The 16,762-nt window shown below is 40.7% G+C and overlaps 1 protein-coding gene across 1 annotated transcript in view; it reads right to left on the reverse strand.

Annotated features, from left to right (window-relative positions):
- Window positions 1-16,762, reverse strand: part of LOC124787715 (kinase suppressor of Ras 2) — a 173,936-nt gene that overhangs the window by 119,327 nt on the left and 37,847 nt on the right. Inside the window, exons 5-7 of the mRNA XM_047254563.1 lie at window positions 15,493-15,643; window positions 14,550-14,725; window positions 11,804-11,944 (exon numbers count right to left, since the gene is read on the reverse strand). Coding sequence (XP_047110519.1) covers window positions 11,804-11,944; window positions 14,550-14,725; window positions 15,493-15,643 — 468 coding nt within the window. The remainder of the gene's footprint in view (window positions 1-11,803; window positions 11,945-14,549; window positions 14,726-15,492; window positions 15,644-16,762) is intronic.

Below are 16,762 nucleotides of genomic sequence, written 5' to 3' on the forward strand. Positions count from 1 at the left end.
ATGTTTTTTAAAAATTGAATTTTCAAAAATATGTTCATTTTGTAGCACACATCTTTCTGATGAGTCTGATACATAAAAAAATATGTGTCCGAGGAATTGTAAGATATGTTATTTGATGTGTGCCAAAGTGCAGTGCCACACCTCTTCACACAGCATTCTTCTATCGCACATCACTGTATTCTGGTCAGTTGAATTGAAACGTGTATATTTTGTAATGGATGCCATCAAACTACCTTCAGGGCAGTGAAAATTAAAATGTCCTATAGTGCCTCTCCTGCTTCCAGTTGGCCGGTTAAAAAATCCTTTTTTCTACATGAAAAATCGAAATGTCATTGTCTAATACTGAAAAAGCTGTTAATACAAATAGGACCTGTGATTTCTCAACCTGATTACGTGTATTTTGTCACTGTCTGCTAGATAAAACAAAATAGGCCTTTCTAATAATGCAGCAATTGTAACACAAGCCAAATAAACGAGACTGGTCCTGATCACAAATGGTCATTTTTATAACACAGCAGAATATAATTCACAAAGTACCAATATCAAATGCCTATTAGGCCTACTACAAGCAAAAAGCTTTACATTAGGAAATAGTTTTACACTTCATTCATACGCTCCAGTTTCTCAAGCACGAGATCGAAAAGTAATAGTGCGAAATTTTTACATGAATTTGGAATCGTCATATCTTTCCATAATTCAAGTGATTTCCCCGTTTCTTCTCCTTCCTAGTTCTAACAAACAGTCTTGTCATCACTAATTCTGCATTTATTCCTGCTAATGTCAAAGCTTATTCGCCAGTTAACTTCACTAAATTTGCCAGAATCACCAGTTTAGTTATCCTGTGATTATTCACCGGTTAGGCATTGTTACGTGTTCGTACAACGCGTTTTTCGCGCTTCTTCCAGAATAGACCTTAAATCGGCTGCTAGCCAGAGACTGTACAACTGGCCCTTACTAGTATAGCGATCTGGCCAAACATTTTCTGTCAAAATTTCATTATCTTGGATACACTGTGAAGATAATACGTAATTTTTCTTACCTGTTATTCTTGTTAATCGTTTGTTCGCACTCTGGTAGTCTGAATCTATGGATTTTGCTGGTAATCACAACAACGCTCATCATTCGCAAACCCAATCAACCACATAATCAGGCAGTGGTTGGCTTTCTTTCATCCGGCTATACTCTGCTCAGCTCGTATATCCCCTTTTGTCTGCAGGAAAGTTTATTTCTAGATGTGACGAGGATTCCACTGCCAGAGACAACACGTACACTATGCACGCATTCACTACTCAGCTTAGAATGTTTTCAACAATGTTCAAAAACCGAAAGGGACACGTTTCAAAGTCATATGAATAATCGATAAGCCAACGTGCACCTTATGCTAGGCGCTTTGTGAAACAAGGCTTTTTCCTCAAGAACAGTAACTATTGCAAAGTTCAAGGCAAAGGTCCTGCTGAGAAGAAAGTCGCAGCGGTAGGACAATGGTAGTTCAGCAGCTTCGACATACAGAACTCTCAGCCAGACTAGTGTAAAAGAAGCCAGTGGCCAAACGGATGCCACAATGGTGGATAGTGTTGAGACGGTATAAGAGGGACAGACGTGCAGACGCATAAACAAAGCACCCATAGTCTAGCTTTTAACGGACAAGCAACCAGTACAAACGGAGGAGGGTGGTTCAATATGCATCCCAGGAAGTACCATGGAGGACAGGTAGGACACTGAGGGACCACGTACAGTGGGCTACCAGGTACGACACATGGGAGGACCAAGAGAGTTTCCTACTGAACATGCGCCGTATGAATTTCATAGTTTAAACAAACGGAGGAGCATCAAGCCCAAGATAATGGGAGAAACCAACTGCACCGCCAAAAAGTCATACAAACAGTTTTGTCAGTGGAAAAACGAAAGCCATTATCGATGCTCCATGAGTAAAGACGATCGAGACATCGCTGAGGTTGCTGCACAATAGGACAGGTCCATGGAGAACTGCAATAGGTGGCAAAATTGTCAACGAAAAGGGAGCTGGTGATGGCCAACAGAAGACAGGCCATTATAGGGTTAATGGTGATAGCAAAGACGATGATGCTCAGGACGGAATCCTTAGGCACACAATTTCCCTGGATAAAGATGTCCAACAAGGCAGAACCCACATGCACCATGAAAATTGGCTTTTAAAAATTCCTCAAGGGAACGGGGTAGGCGGCCACGTGTAGAGAGTACAGAGGATACCAATTCTCCAGCATGTGTAGTAAGCCTTTCCAAATCAAAATACATGGCCACAGTCTGGGATTTCTGCAGAAGACCATTCATGACATGGGCAGACAAAGTGACAAAGATTGTCAACTGCAGAATGGCGTGCTTCAAATACACACTGTGCAGTGGTTAGTAAAATGTGAGACTCGAGCCCCCATACTAGATAGGCATGAATCATATCTTCCACCACCTTGCAAACACACCTGGTGAGAGAGATGTGGCATTAGCTAGAAGGAAGGTGTTTGTCCTTACCAGGCTTAGATATGGGTATGGGTGTGACTGTGACTTCACACCAGTGTCCCAGAAACATGCCCTCTGCCCAGATGCAGCTGTACACATGAAGCAGAAAGTGCATGCCCACAAGAGAAAGGTGCTGCAACATCTGAATGTGGACAGTGACTGGCCCTGGGGCAGAGGATCGGGGTGAACTGAGAGCATGATCTAGCTCCCTCATTATAAAGGCGGTGTTTTAGCACTCCGCTGCTCTTTTCTGATGGAGGGAGGCAGGGTGATAGTGGGAAGAGCTCAAAATTTCTGCAAAATGGTGGCCCAAGGTGTTGGAGATAGCAATAGTGTCCATGTTGACATCATCTGCTACTGTCATGCTGGAAATTGGGGAATGGATCGTGGTCCCAGAGAGCTGTTGGAGGTTGGCCCACACGAAACATGAAGGAAGGGGTGGAACTGTTAAAAGAACTAGTGAATGTCCCAGCTAGCTTTTCTGCAATCCCGAAGAACACGACAACACAGTGCATGCATCTGTTTATAATGAATGCAGTAGGTTGATGGTTAAAAATGCGGAGAGCACATCTCCGAGCACAAATTGCATTGCGGCATGCCTCCACCAAGGGACTGGGACACGGTGTGGTAAAGAGGAAGTTTGAAGAATGGAACATTCTGCAGCAGTAAGGATAACATTTGTAATATATTCCACCTGGTCATCACAATTTGGAAAATCTTGCTCGTCTAAGGTCACCAGGGAGGAGTAAAGCCACCAGTCAGCCTTAGTAAGCTGCCATTTGGGTGTGCATGCAGGTGGGGTACGAGACAGCAAATGGATAGCAAATAGGAAATGGTCGCTCGAGTGGGTGTCAGAAAGACCAGACCACTCGAGATGATGGGCAAGCTGGGCAGTGCAGAAGGATAGGTCCAAATGGGAATAAGTGTGAGAGGAGTCGGAAAGGAATGTGGGTGCTCCTGTGTTAAGGCAGAAGAGGTTAAGTTAATTAAGAAGGCCAGCCAAAAGGGCACCTGTCCAACAGGTTATGGGAGAACCCCAAATAGGATGGTGCACTGAGCATCAGAAATGGGTGAGGTAGCTGCCCAATAGGCTGGAGGAAGTCTGCCCTGGCGACATCGAATGACAGAAGGTTATAAGTGGTACAAAGGACAAAGGTCAGGTGAGGAAGGAGAAGGTACACTGCAATGGCTTGAAAACAGGTAGTCGGGGAGACAGGGCCACTATGAACATCATCCCATATGAGCAGCATGACTCCCCAATGAGATGGAATGCCAACCTCAGGGAAAAGGTCAAAATAGACTAGGAAGAAATGTGAAAATTCAAAGTGGTTGTGAGGACACAATTTTGTTTCCTGAAGGCAGAGTACAAGAGGACGCTGAAATTCTAAAAGCAGCTGTAAATCCTCTTTGTGATATCAAAGGCTGCCAACTTTCCACTGCAGGAGAGAGATGATGAAAAAACGAAGGGCTGTCACCTCGGCAGCTGCCGAGGGCCAGCCTGTGAAAACTCGTAGCTACAGGGCACAGAGGATCCTGCTCCATGAGGTCCACAGAAGCATCGGCTTTCTTGTGCTGTTGATCTGTGGAGTCCAACATAGAAAAACAGTTGGTGTTGTGCAGGCCAGGTGATGGTATCACGTGGTGACACCGTTGAAGAGGCTCTTCGAGTCAGCGAAGGAGAAGACTTTTTGCCTTTGGTGGACTTCTGCAAGCCTTTCCAGTTAGCAGAGGAAGACTCAGATGTTTGTTGGCTGGAGGGACATAGGAAGCCTTCATGGGAGTACTCCTCCTGGCCTTTCTACCCTGCTGGTTTTGTAGATATTGGCTTCGCCCATTGAGGTGAGAGTTTGATGGCTTGTTGTACAGCTGGATGAGGGGATGGCAACACACTACCTTGACACTGGGAGATTTCACAAGCTCAGAGCTGAATTTGAGGTCGCATGTCTGAGTGGCCATGTCCTTCATGGAGCGAGATGTAGCAAGAATAGAACTATTAAGTGCCAGATGGTAGAATGTAGGGTTTGCGGCTAGCCAATAACTTACGAGCAACTAGATACGGCACTTTCTCCTTTATCCGATCACCTGGACAACCCACTCATCAAGATACATGAGACAATCTCTGAAGGAGGCCATGCCGCCATTATGGTAGATACAGCAGGGAGAAGGAGGCAGGCAATTGCCCTCATGTGCATCCCTACTACAGGTTCCACATTTGGCTCGCTGTTGACAAGACATTCTAGTGTGACAATGGTAGCAATGCATCAGGTTCAGAATGTATGGGTGAACTGAGATAATTTCATAGCCTGCTTTGATCTCGGACAGAAGTAACACTCTATCAAAGGTGAGAGAAAGAGTGTGTGTGGGCGCTAAGGAGGAATCGACATGTTTCATTACCTGATGGATGGCAATGACACTCTGATCAGAGGGGTAGCATCGGATTTTGGCCTCTGTCAGACCATTGAGCAGCCTAGTGTAAATAACACCAAGGGAAGAAATCAGAGTTCTATTGACCTCGTCACAAACAGGATAGCTGTGGAGAAGTGAGGCGGCAACCAGTTGTTGTGCTTGAGAATCGAAAGTAGTCTCCAAAAGCAAACTGCCAATCTGTAAGCGAGAGCAGGATTTCACAGGGCTAGCAATTGCATCAACCCCTTTCTGAACAATAAACGGATTTACCGTTTCGAAGGACTGACCATCTTCAGTACATGAAACCACGAGGAACCATGGTACAGCTGGAAAGGTCTTTGAATCGTTAGCCTCATTCCATTTACGTTTTGTAGATACTGATTGTGGAAATGATTGGCTCATTGAAAGAAAATCCTCCATGATTGCCAGCATCTCCGATGGTGCACTCTTTCCAGCTGGGGGCCCCGTTCGTTCACAAGGGTCGCACCCGGCTTAAGTGATTGGTCACACTTCCCAAACACCTGACAGAGGGATTAATCGGCAATTTGGGAAGGTAGCAGCTCAGGCAATCACCCCTCCCTGGGCCTAATCGGCAATTTGGGAAGGTAGCAGCTCAGGCAATCACCCCTCCCTGGGCCTGGCCTGTACCAGGGGGTACATGAAAACCCTACCTATCGACCCGGGGCTGGGAATTATGCATTAACTGGTCACTCGCTACAGGGCAGACGCGTGGGCCAGCCTTCAAGAGCGCGCACAGAGGAATACAAGAAAGAGGAGCCAAAGTGGAGGAAGGATAGGAGAAAGGAAACAAAGGAAGGAAAAACAGTGGTGAGACTGTTCTTACGTCAGCAACAAACAATGCAGAACATTCCCAATAACACACTAGACATATTCCCCAAAGGAGGGGAAGAAGAACAGCAAGAGGACAGACATGCATCACTGAAGGGAAAAGATGCTACAAAGGCTGGGGCCCCATGGTAGACAAGCATGAACCCGCGAAAGAGTGTCGAGCCCAATGGGAGAGGGGTTATTTTAGGAATGTCAAATTTTGCGATAACATTTTTATTTTTAAGAGTTTTTGGGCGTGAGTTGTACTTTTATTTGCATTAAATAATAGTCAGAATCAATATTAGGCCCTTTCCTAACTTTGGAGTTAAAGTATAAAATTGCTACATGATTGATTTGAAATTCCCCAATAAATGTATTGGGAGCCTACCAAGTTTATTGTTTAGAGAGGTTCTTATTAAAATATGTTGACATGATTTCAAAGTTACAATGTTCGTACTTTTCAAGAAGTCTTTGGCCATTTTAGTTTGTCGATTTCTGTGCAGGAAATCCACACACGTTTCTTATATTTTTTCTCTTTACCTAATTGAGCATTAAAATCAACCATTAAAATTTAAACATGGTTTGAGACAATGCTTTCTAATGTTTTCCAAGCTTCATTAACTTCAGGTTTTTTATGGTTATCTTCGCTGACTGGCATATGGGCATTAATTAAAGTATGTGCTTTATCTGCAGAGTTAAGAGAAAGTGTCATTAATCTATTATTAATGGGTTTTACCTCCATTATTGAATTTAAAATATTTTTTGACTCTGCAAAAGCAACTCCCAGATGTGGTGTATTACTAAGTATTCTTTTTTTCAGTTTTACTTTTAAAAAGACAATAATTACCAAAATCCATGGTGTTATTGTCTGTCATTCATGTTTCTTGAATTGCCAAAATTTGATCTTTTGTTCTTTTAATATATCTTCCTATTTATAAAGTTTACTTTGTTGCAAAAAATGTATTTGTTTTAGTTTTAAGTTTGCCAGAGGAATCTGACTTCCTCTGTTGAATCACAATGCATTTTAACCTGGTCACCCCAGAATCTGAAAGATCAGTTGCCCCAGTAATCCTGGCAGTGTATTGACCACCTGGGGTAATATTGCGATTATCAAAATGCTCCATGGTGATTGTACCTGGTATCAGGTGGGTTTGAGTAGACTCACTGAGTGAACTCAGTGTGTTAAGACTGAGAGGGTTAGTTCCACAGTATACATTTCAGCTGCACCACTGGTCAACAGACACTGACAGTATATAATAAAGTGTGTATCGAAAAGAATCATCCAATCTGGAATGTCTATTTTTCTGAAACTAATAAACATATACAATGAATTTTGTTTTTTGATGAATGGGAAACTCAAAGTTATTTTTCATAGGTGTTCAATATGGGGCTCCCTCGAGATGTAATGCATATGTCAATGTGGTATTCAAATTGTTTCAACATTGCAGCAAGCATGTCCCGAGTTACAGCTTCCATAGCTGCTGTTACATGATGACTCAATTCATTCATTGTTGTTGGTAATGGAGGCATAAAAATAGAGTCTTTTATAAATCCCCACAAGAAATAATCACATAGTCAGGTTCGGTGACCTTTGAGGCCAGTAATGTAAGGCTGAATCATGGTCCAGAGTGAAAGATCCATCATTCAGTAATCCTTTGGTTTAAAAATTCCAGATACCAAAGTGGCAGTGTCCCCTCCTGTTCATAAATGAAGTCGTTCAAATCAGTCTCCAACTGTGGGAAAACAAAGTTCTCAAGTCTATAGAGAGATGTGCTTCCTGGAACAGAATTCTCAGCAAAGAAAAATGGACCATACACCTTTTTCCATGAAACTGTATAAAACACATTACATTTTGGAGAGTCCCTCTCATGTTGTAAAACTTCATGTGGTTGTTCCGCACTCCATATTCTCACATTATGACAGTTCACCTTCCCATGTAAATGGAATGTTGCCTCGTCACTAAACACTAAATGAGGAAGAAAAAAACTGTCATCCTCTATATTGCCAAGAACGAAATTACAGAACTCCACATGATGTTGTTTGTCACCTTCCCGAAGAGCTTGCAGCAGCTCAATTTTATATGGTTTCATGTGTAAACGTCGACGTAACACACACCAGAGCGTCAGGGCATGTTGAGCTCAAACTGATTTCCACGGACTCCTTGTGAAACTATGGTGGATGAGTTCAACGCCTGTGTCAGACACTCGGGGACGGCCCAGTGATTTGCCTTTACACAAACAACATGTTTCTTGGAATTGTTCATGCCATCATCTAATGCTCTGTACTGTAGGAGGATCCACACCATACCTAGTACAAAAATCTTGTTTAACAGTTTTTACTGATCCAAACTGTGCAAAATGTAGAACATAAACACTTTCTGTTGTCCCGACACTATTTTTACTAGACCTGAAGTGGGCGCACACTGTCGCTATCTAGCAGGTACCATGCAAAACTCAAGAGTTTGCTCTTTCCAAAATTATGTTGTTCACGCACATATCTCAAACAACATATTAGTTACGATTTCTTTAAATCTGATGATTCTTTTTGATACTCCCTGTATAGTTTGGACAGTTTCTAGTCACTGAGCATAACTTTCTCATTAGCAGTCTCACAATGTTGCCGTCTAATGGAGATTAAGCAAGAGTCTAAAATTACATGTACTGACAAGTACAAGATGTGTACAGTCCAGAAGAGTGGTCTAATATCATCCAGAAATCTGCCAAGAACAATCCATTTGCTGTCTGTAGTACGAAAACGAGCATTTATTTCAATAAGACACTTGAAAGAAGCTATTGTCTTCAGAAAAAAGACTGCTGATTGTCTGGCTGTCAACCTAAGGAAGGCATGCAAGTGGAAAATAACTTCTGAATACTAATCACCTTGATTCCTTAGAGAGACATTCTGTAATGACATCTGGAACAAAGTAATTTTCAGGAAGTATGGGAGGCAATGCCCAGTTCTTACCTTTTGAACATATGATGGACATGGACCCATTGAAAAGATAGAAAGTCGCTGATGTCCTGTCACTTTTAGATTACATACCTCTTGTTAATTATGGATTTTTATGATCACTAAAAGTGACGCATTTGGATAAGTAACATCAGTGATGAGGCTTATGGTTGATAAAGTAGTTTCAAGCACTGAGCTATGCAGTTATGCCTTGCAGTAACTTGTGTAAATGTTCTCACATGATTATGTATTGTTACATTTTGTTGTTATACTCTGTTCATCATAATAGGAATAAACATGATGTAAACAACTGCAAAAGCAAGAACTAATCAGAAGCCACAGTACACGTACACTGGTATTACAATCTTGGAAGTAGGTTCCACTTATGTATTACGTATCTTATTACTAAGTCACATTAAATGAAACTAAGATATTCTGTTATATTAACAGCCATCAATGTGTTTCTTAATCACGATTTAGCTATGTAGTTTTTATTTCAAAAACCGTGAACAATCACAGTCTCTGTACAGCTGTGCTCTGTCGCGCTGTTAATACTTTGAAAATGGCCGAAGTTGCTTCCTGCTCGGTAGTGAAACACATGTGGTTCACAGTTAAAAGTACTGACAAATAAGTTGTTTTCAGTGTTTTTCATAAATTTACAGGAAAAAAAAAGAAAAAAATGGCTTTGAAGTTTTCTGAGGGACTGTATTTGATACAGCTGAGATACAAACATGCACTGGATGTATAGCGTAATCAGTAGTACAGCTGATTGGTAATCTTGTGCAGTTCATGGGTTGCTGGTTCAAGTCTTGCCTTGTCATTTTCTTTCTTTTTTCCCCCTTCAACTTTAAATATCTACATTTTGTAATTGTAGAATTCATCATTTTTTATGAATAATGCACATCATTTTGTTTCTAATTACATATTGCATGCGAAATTAGTTTTAATTTCAAATATAAATTCTTGATTATTGATACTTTATGAAAGATAGTTAATAAAGGTTGCTTCAATTAAGAAAGCATAACAACTTAATTTTTTAAGACAAAAATGAAGAACCAAATATTTTCTATTTGGACTGTACATTGCTTGATACCCTAGACGCAGTCTCGCATGAACCAGAGCGGTAAGTGTTGTAGAAACATGAAAAACAATCATTTTCACAGCATTGAGCACACCATAAAACTGCTGCATTTTTATATTTGCCACTGCACTATTACCATATGAACCCAACAAAAATGACCTGGAGCCAAGTCAAGGGATTCGTCACAAAAAATACCACACTGTTAAGCAGCCAGAGGTACTGGAACTAACGGAAGCAGTTTTTTCACATCATTGCTGAATGCTGGTGGGATACAGAACACCACATCATAAAAGAAGAGGAGAAAATGTGGTGCCTGGGTGGCTCTGTGCAGACTGTTGTTGATCGACTCATTATCAATGTCGCAGATGACAGTTTCAAAACTGAAATGTATTTCTCGGATTCGGCTATGGAAGGAGCTAAGAAATTACCAGATGACTGACTGTAACTGTCAGTGGCTTCAGATTCAACAGTCTGGTATTTTCATTAATCTTGTTTGTAATTAAATTACTATGTTAGGTGAGAACGAGAGCATATTGTCACGTAAGAAGTGTTTGGTAGAGTTGGAGTTTTGCCAAATATTATTTCATTCTCTTCGAAAATGAAATGGCATTCAAAGCTATATTGTTTCTCTGCTCGTCTATTACGTGTGCATTGCAACTGCTCATGTCATTGCAGCTTAGTGGGTCCAGCTGGCTGGCAGGTGCTGTTCAAGTTAAATCTTCTGGTAAACCTGTTGTCCTGCATTATCTCTCATTCTATGTGTGTGTAAAACAGCATAAACTGTATCCTTATGATTGTACTCAACTGTACTGGTCACAGCTTGGCTTCCACTCCAAGTGAAACAAAATCCAATGACATTCAAACAAATGCAGAAGACTACATAGTGTAATGTTTACATCAGGTTTATTCTTATGATGAACACAGTATAGTGTATCAATATAATGGAAGGAAACATTCCACGTGGGAAAAATTATATATAAAAACAAAGATGAGGTGACTTACCGAACAAAAGCGCTGGCAGGTCGATAGATACACAAACAAACACAAACATACACACAAAATTCAAGCTTTCGCAACAAACTGTTGCCTCATCAGGAAAGAGGGAAGGAGAGTGGAAGACGAAAGGAAGTGGGTTTTAAGGGAGAGGGTAAGGAGTCATTCCAATCCCGGGAGCGGAAAGACTTACCTTAGGGGGAAAAAAGGACAGGTATACACTAGCACACACGCACATATCCATCCACACATAGTGGTGTCTGTATGTGGTACAGAAAGAACAGTGGTATGGGTGACAAAGTTCAAAATTAATTGTACTCAACAGAAATGAATCAAATATTATTTTAAAACATCTACCACACTATGTTTCCAGTTCAAGAGTTACATTGAGTATTTTAATGCATTAAATATGCTGGTAAGTTAATGAAACCTGTTTATGGGTTGTTGCACTTTTCTTATTTGATACATAAATGTTACATCTATAAAGAAGTGCTTGTAGTAACTTTTGATATGGTGAACTTTTATTAGGTATCCCATCACACGTTGCTTTTTCCCCTATACTACTGTGTGGATCATAAGATGCTGTAATCATAATGTAATTTCTGGTGTGATGTAGGTTGCTAATATACAAGGGGACAAAATTAACAAATTGCTAATAATGAAAAAAAAATATTATTTGGCTTTTTCCCGATCTTAAGTGTACTGCTGTGTAAAAAAGTATTACACCAGAACTTTTCATTTTTATTGGCACAACTTCATGAGCTGTGGTCCATGTCTATTATATCTTTTACATATTCTGAAGCAGAGACATTATTCCATTGTTGTGTGTACTGGTTGTAGTAAAAAAACTTGGTTTCATTCTCACCCCTAACACCTTTTTTATGCACCCACTCTTTCTTTTGATTCTTTCTTTGCACTTCACGATTGTAAAACTTAATGCTCCTAAACTGCAGTTCACTTACGACAGAATAAAAATAAAAATTTTTTACTCTTCTCTTACCCCGTTTCCCACAAATTTATAAATTTTTGTGCCCGAGAGACTTAACTACTTACCTGTGCCTAAGAACATCTGCTTGTCACAGTAATCACAAGTTGTCATCACTTTAAATGCTTTTGTGAAGCGATGTGCAATCATGTGACCCATTCCACGTGAAACTGTGGGTGTCCTTGGAGACTTTGGAACTTGAAGTGTTGCTGAGGGGAAAAAGAAAAACAAGTCAAACAATCAACTAATAAAACACAGTCTGAGGAGCGTAATTAAAATGTGGGTTCTGCTACTGATAAGCATCTACGAAAAAATTCAATAAAGTATGACAATATTAAGGAAAGGACAGACTGCTACTCACCATATAGCAGAGATGCTGAGTCGCAAACAGGCACAACAAAAGGATTATCAAACAAGTAAGCTACTGGGCAAATGGGGTTTGTCAGAATTATAACACACGCGCACGCGCACACACGCACAAATGTGTGCGCATGTGCTCGCTCTAACGCAACTCCCAGGCACATGACCACAGTCTCTGCCAAGGCCAGACTGCGAGCAGCAGCACATGATGGGAGAAGCAATTTGGATGGTGGCGGTAAGGAGGAAGCTGAGGAGCAGGGGGGGGGGGGGGGGGCGGCTATAGCAGGGTAGGGTTAGGGGACAGTTAAGTACTGCTTGTGGGAACATTACCTTTGTGACACAGTACCACCTAGGACTGGATCAAATGAATCACATTCTCAGTCAGACTTTTGGCTACCCCTTGTTGTGCCTTGGAATGAGGAACGTCCTACCTACTATCCTTCCCAACCCTCCTACAGTGGTATTCTGCCATCCACCAAACCTACACAATATCCTCATCCATCCCTACACAACCCCTGCTCCCAACCTCTTGCCTCATGGGTCATATCCATGCAACAGACCTACACGCAAGACCTGTTCCATACATCCTACCACCACCATCACCACCACCACCAACTCCAGTCTGGTCACAAGCATCACCTATCCCTCAGAGGTAGGGCTAACCGTGAAACTAGTCGTGTGATCTACGAGCTAAACTGCAACCACTGTACTGCGTTCTACATGGTCATGACAACCAACAAGCTGTGGCCAACAAACAGCTGTACCACCTAATAGCTGAGCATGCTGTCCAACACAACATTCCTCATTTTAATGACTTCTTCACAGCCTGTGCCATCTCCATCCTTCCTACCAACACCAGCTTTTTTGAATTGCACACATGGGAACTCTCCACGCAGGATATCCCACGTCACTGTAATCCTCCAAGCCTCATCCTTTGTTAGTCATCATCCTACACCCACCTAACCCCATTCCAGTACTACACAGCCCTCTATTCCACCAACACACCCACAGTCGTTTTACTTCTTTTCCATTGCCCCCATTCTCCGTCTAACCTCCTAACTGTAGTTAACTGCTCTACCCTCCCTCTATCTCAGCCCTCATGCTTCCCCTACCCTGCTATCCCTCCCCCACCCTGCCACAGCCTTCTCCTTACCCCACCACCTAGATTGATTCTCCCATCAAGCACAGCTGCTCACAGTCTGGCCTCAGCAGCCAGAGACTGCAGCTGTGTGTGCAAGTTGAGTTTGCGTTTGTGTGTGTGCATGTGTTGTCTAATTCTGACAAAGGGTTTTTTGTCTGAAAGCTTACTTGCTTGACAGTCTTTTTCTTGTGCCTGTCTGCAGCTCAACATCTCCTTTACGTGGTGAGTAGCAATATCCTTTTAGAATACTGTCATTATTTCATCCTGGATTTTCAATCATTTGATATAATAAAATATGATGCAAAAACATGACGCATATAAAGCTGCCAACAAAGGTGTATGACTGAAAGTGGAGGTGTGTAGTTTTGTATGAAACATGAATGGGAGCCAACAACAAGACAGAACCCCAAAAACTCCAATACAAAAATGTTGATAACCTACAACTTATTTCCTTCAGCTCTTGGAACATTATGTTGTATCTTCATGAGTGGAACAGAACAGAACAGCTGATAAGCTGTAAAATAATAAAAGGAAACTCAACAATGGAGACAAAGGAAAGTTGACAAACCAAGACAAAACATTAAAATGCAACAGAAATACAAAACTACAAGAAATTTACAAAAAGACAATAATTCAGATAAACTGTAAAAAAGCAATTAAAAAACAAGCCATTCTTCAGTTCCCGATACAACAGTAGCGTTGCAGATCGATGAAACAAAAAGTAAAAACAAAAATTTGAAACAGGGGGGGCAAGAAGAATAAAAAGGAGATAATGGGTAATGAGTTGAGTGACAAAAAGTGTACTCATTATCACACACTTGCTTGATGTCCAGATCAAGAAGATTTAACAAGCACTGTAATGGCAATGACAAGAAAAACTGGTGTTTATGGCAAATTGGCTAACTTAGATGCTTGTAGTCAGGACATTTTGCGCTGTTTGGTATCCCATCTGCAACTCAAATGTTTCACAAATGTGAAATTATGATATTCACAAAAGTAAAACATAACCTATTACAAAAACTGGTTGTGGAACACAATCTGCTTATAACTCTCAACAGTTATGATAATTATCAATTCAAAGTGAGGAAGCCATGGGATAACAACAGCCTCTGTTATAAGCAGTTAATGAATATTGTCTGTCTATTCTGTTTTCTACTCTCATAATTCTATGAAAATCCTTTGAGTAAAGTTATCAGTATGGTCATAAATCATAAACTAAACACTTAGTGAACAATTATCTTCTATGCACAGCAATTATTTGTTTCTTTTGCAACCTGAAAGTTAATGTATGATACTAAAATGATGGAAAATACCCTTATTGGAGGGGTCATCAGGCAATGCTGGACTAGGTGGAGCTCTTGAGGGGCTGCCAAGCTGGGGCGAGGTGTTTTCTTGGCCAATTAGATCACTACTGCAGTTGGGTCCTGGCTCTGTTGGCAACCGACCCCGGCGCATCAGCCTACCACCTGTTCCTGGAATATGCTCATTGCTGTAAAGAATAAGAAAATTCCACATGACATCACCACAGTTAAATATCAATATTTTTATCTCATCAAATGATGTAACATGTAGAAACAACAGGTCTGGCAATTTTGTGAGGCTCCAAGTAAGTTCAAAAAAAGGCAAATAGTAATTTACTTATTCAAATCATATAATACTTTATCACTCATATACCATTTTGTTTCCACTATTATAAATTACATTTTGATTAACATATTGCCCATAAACATAGGATAAATGTGTTAGCCATAACACAATAATGTCACACACTGCAAAAGGTGTAAGACAATTATATAGTTTTGTCCCACTTTAAATAATGACTTTCCTTAAAAAATCAGCGATTTTCAAATAATTATAATAATTACAGTTCCAACCTCCTATAAAGTTTTCATTACTCATTCATTTTATAGCTAACTTTGCACATAGTTTGTATCATTTTTACATCATTTTATCAATATTTTCAGGTAATTTTAATGATAAATTTCCAGTTATTTTGAGTCATAATAATCCAGGTCCCCTGCAGTTACAGATCCTTTTTCATATTTGTAAATAAGAGTCAGTGTTACAACACTTATTTCACTTTGGTAACCAGTGCAACACTTAAACCTGCATAAAAATATGTGACTATGCACAGTAATAAGTATTACTACTATACAACCATCTGGAGAGTGACAGTTCATTTTATAAGTATACCATTCACCGTTCCTGAACCAACAACATAATCAGGCAATTTCTGTAGGTAATAATGCAAGTTACCTTGCACCACTGCTGTCTCCTCCATCCACCCGATTTGCCAGCTGAGACTCATGGCTCTTTGACTTGGTTAGGGGATACGCTTCAGGCAGGAGTCCAGTCTGGTGCTTTTTGCGTGGTGGTGGTGTTGTTGGAAACTTCACACGTTCACCTGCTACAGACAACAAGATTCCAGCTATAATCAGAGTGGGACAAATTATGGTGAATACTTCTGGCTGAAGAACATGGACACAAGGTAAACTACATTGGCAATAGAACTGATTTGCAAAATTTAATCCTTTGTCACTATCATATTAAATGGACAATTTAAAATACCACTACTTCTATCCAAAAAGCTATGAAATAGTGCCTTCCCAATGGAATGAAAATAGCAATGCACGAAAGTATATTTAAAGTGTGACATGTAAAATAATAACTGCTATTGGTAACAGAATTACAGCCGCCCATTGCTCTGCCATACAGCGACCTTGTCATTCTATATCTTACGATGTAGAAGATGCTCTGCATGTCAACTCATCTGGCACTTCTGTGCTCAGATTTACGTGGACCTACAATGAGAGAGAACACACACTTCACATTCATAATATATCATCAACTCAGCTAAATACTTTTATCAAAAAGGTAGCTTCCTTGTTTGATTTTGTTGCACTGTTAACATTCTGCTGTTAAGTCCTTACAGGCATCCTTTGTTGTATGTTAATGACAACAGATTATACAAGACCAACTACCTGTAGCATCATAGTTTGACATTAATTACCTGTAGTGCCGCTACATAGTTTTTAGTGGAATTTCTAAGGATGCCACTGAATTGCTGCAGTAGCAACTGTGTGCTGGTAAGAGCAGTATGGTGACCTGGACTTTACAATAACACAGACGCAAAAGGGATTGTGAGACGGACAAGCCGTGCTTGGTGAAACTTCCAGTGTGCAGCAGCAGTGGCCAGAGTGGCTGAACGATGTCGCTACACCAGGTATGGTTTGGTACAGAGAGAAAGGAAATAGGAGAGTGCATGGTTTTTCCATGAGTAGTCAAGTGTAATTTCTATAAGGCCTAATGAAGCAAATAAGTAAAATTAATGTGCACACACGGGATGACACAGAGTGATGAGGCAAACAAAGTATTGTTACAAGAAGTCAAGCAATAGCAGATGATGTTTTCTTGAGGAGTTTAGCAGCAGTAATGTCTACGAGAGTGTGCACTGGAGAGCCTAGAGTTCACCATGCTGCATTTAGGCTAGCAATAGAATCGGAGGAGACTGATGGCATAACAGGGG

Source organism: Schistocerca piceifrons, chromosome 1 (genome assembly GCF_021461385.2).
Source record: "Schistocerca piceifrons isolate TAMUIC-IGC-003096 chromosome 1, iqSchPice1.1, whole genome shotgun sequence".
In the NCBI taxonomy this organism is placed as follows: domain Eukaryota; kingdom Metazoa; phylum Arthropoda; class Insecta; order Orthoptera; family Acrididae; genus Schistocerca; species Schistocerca piceifrons.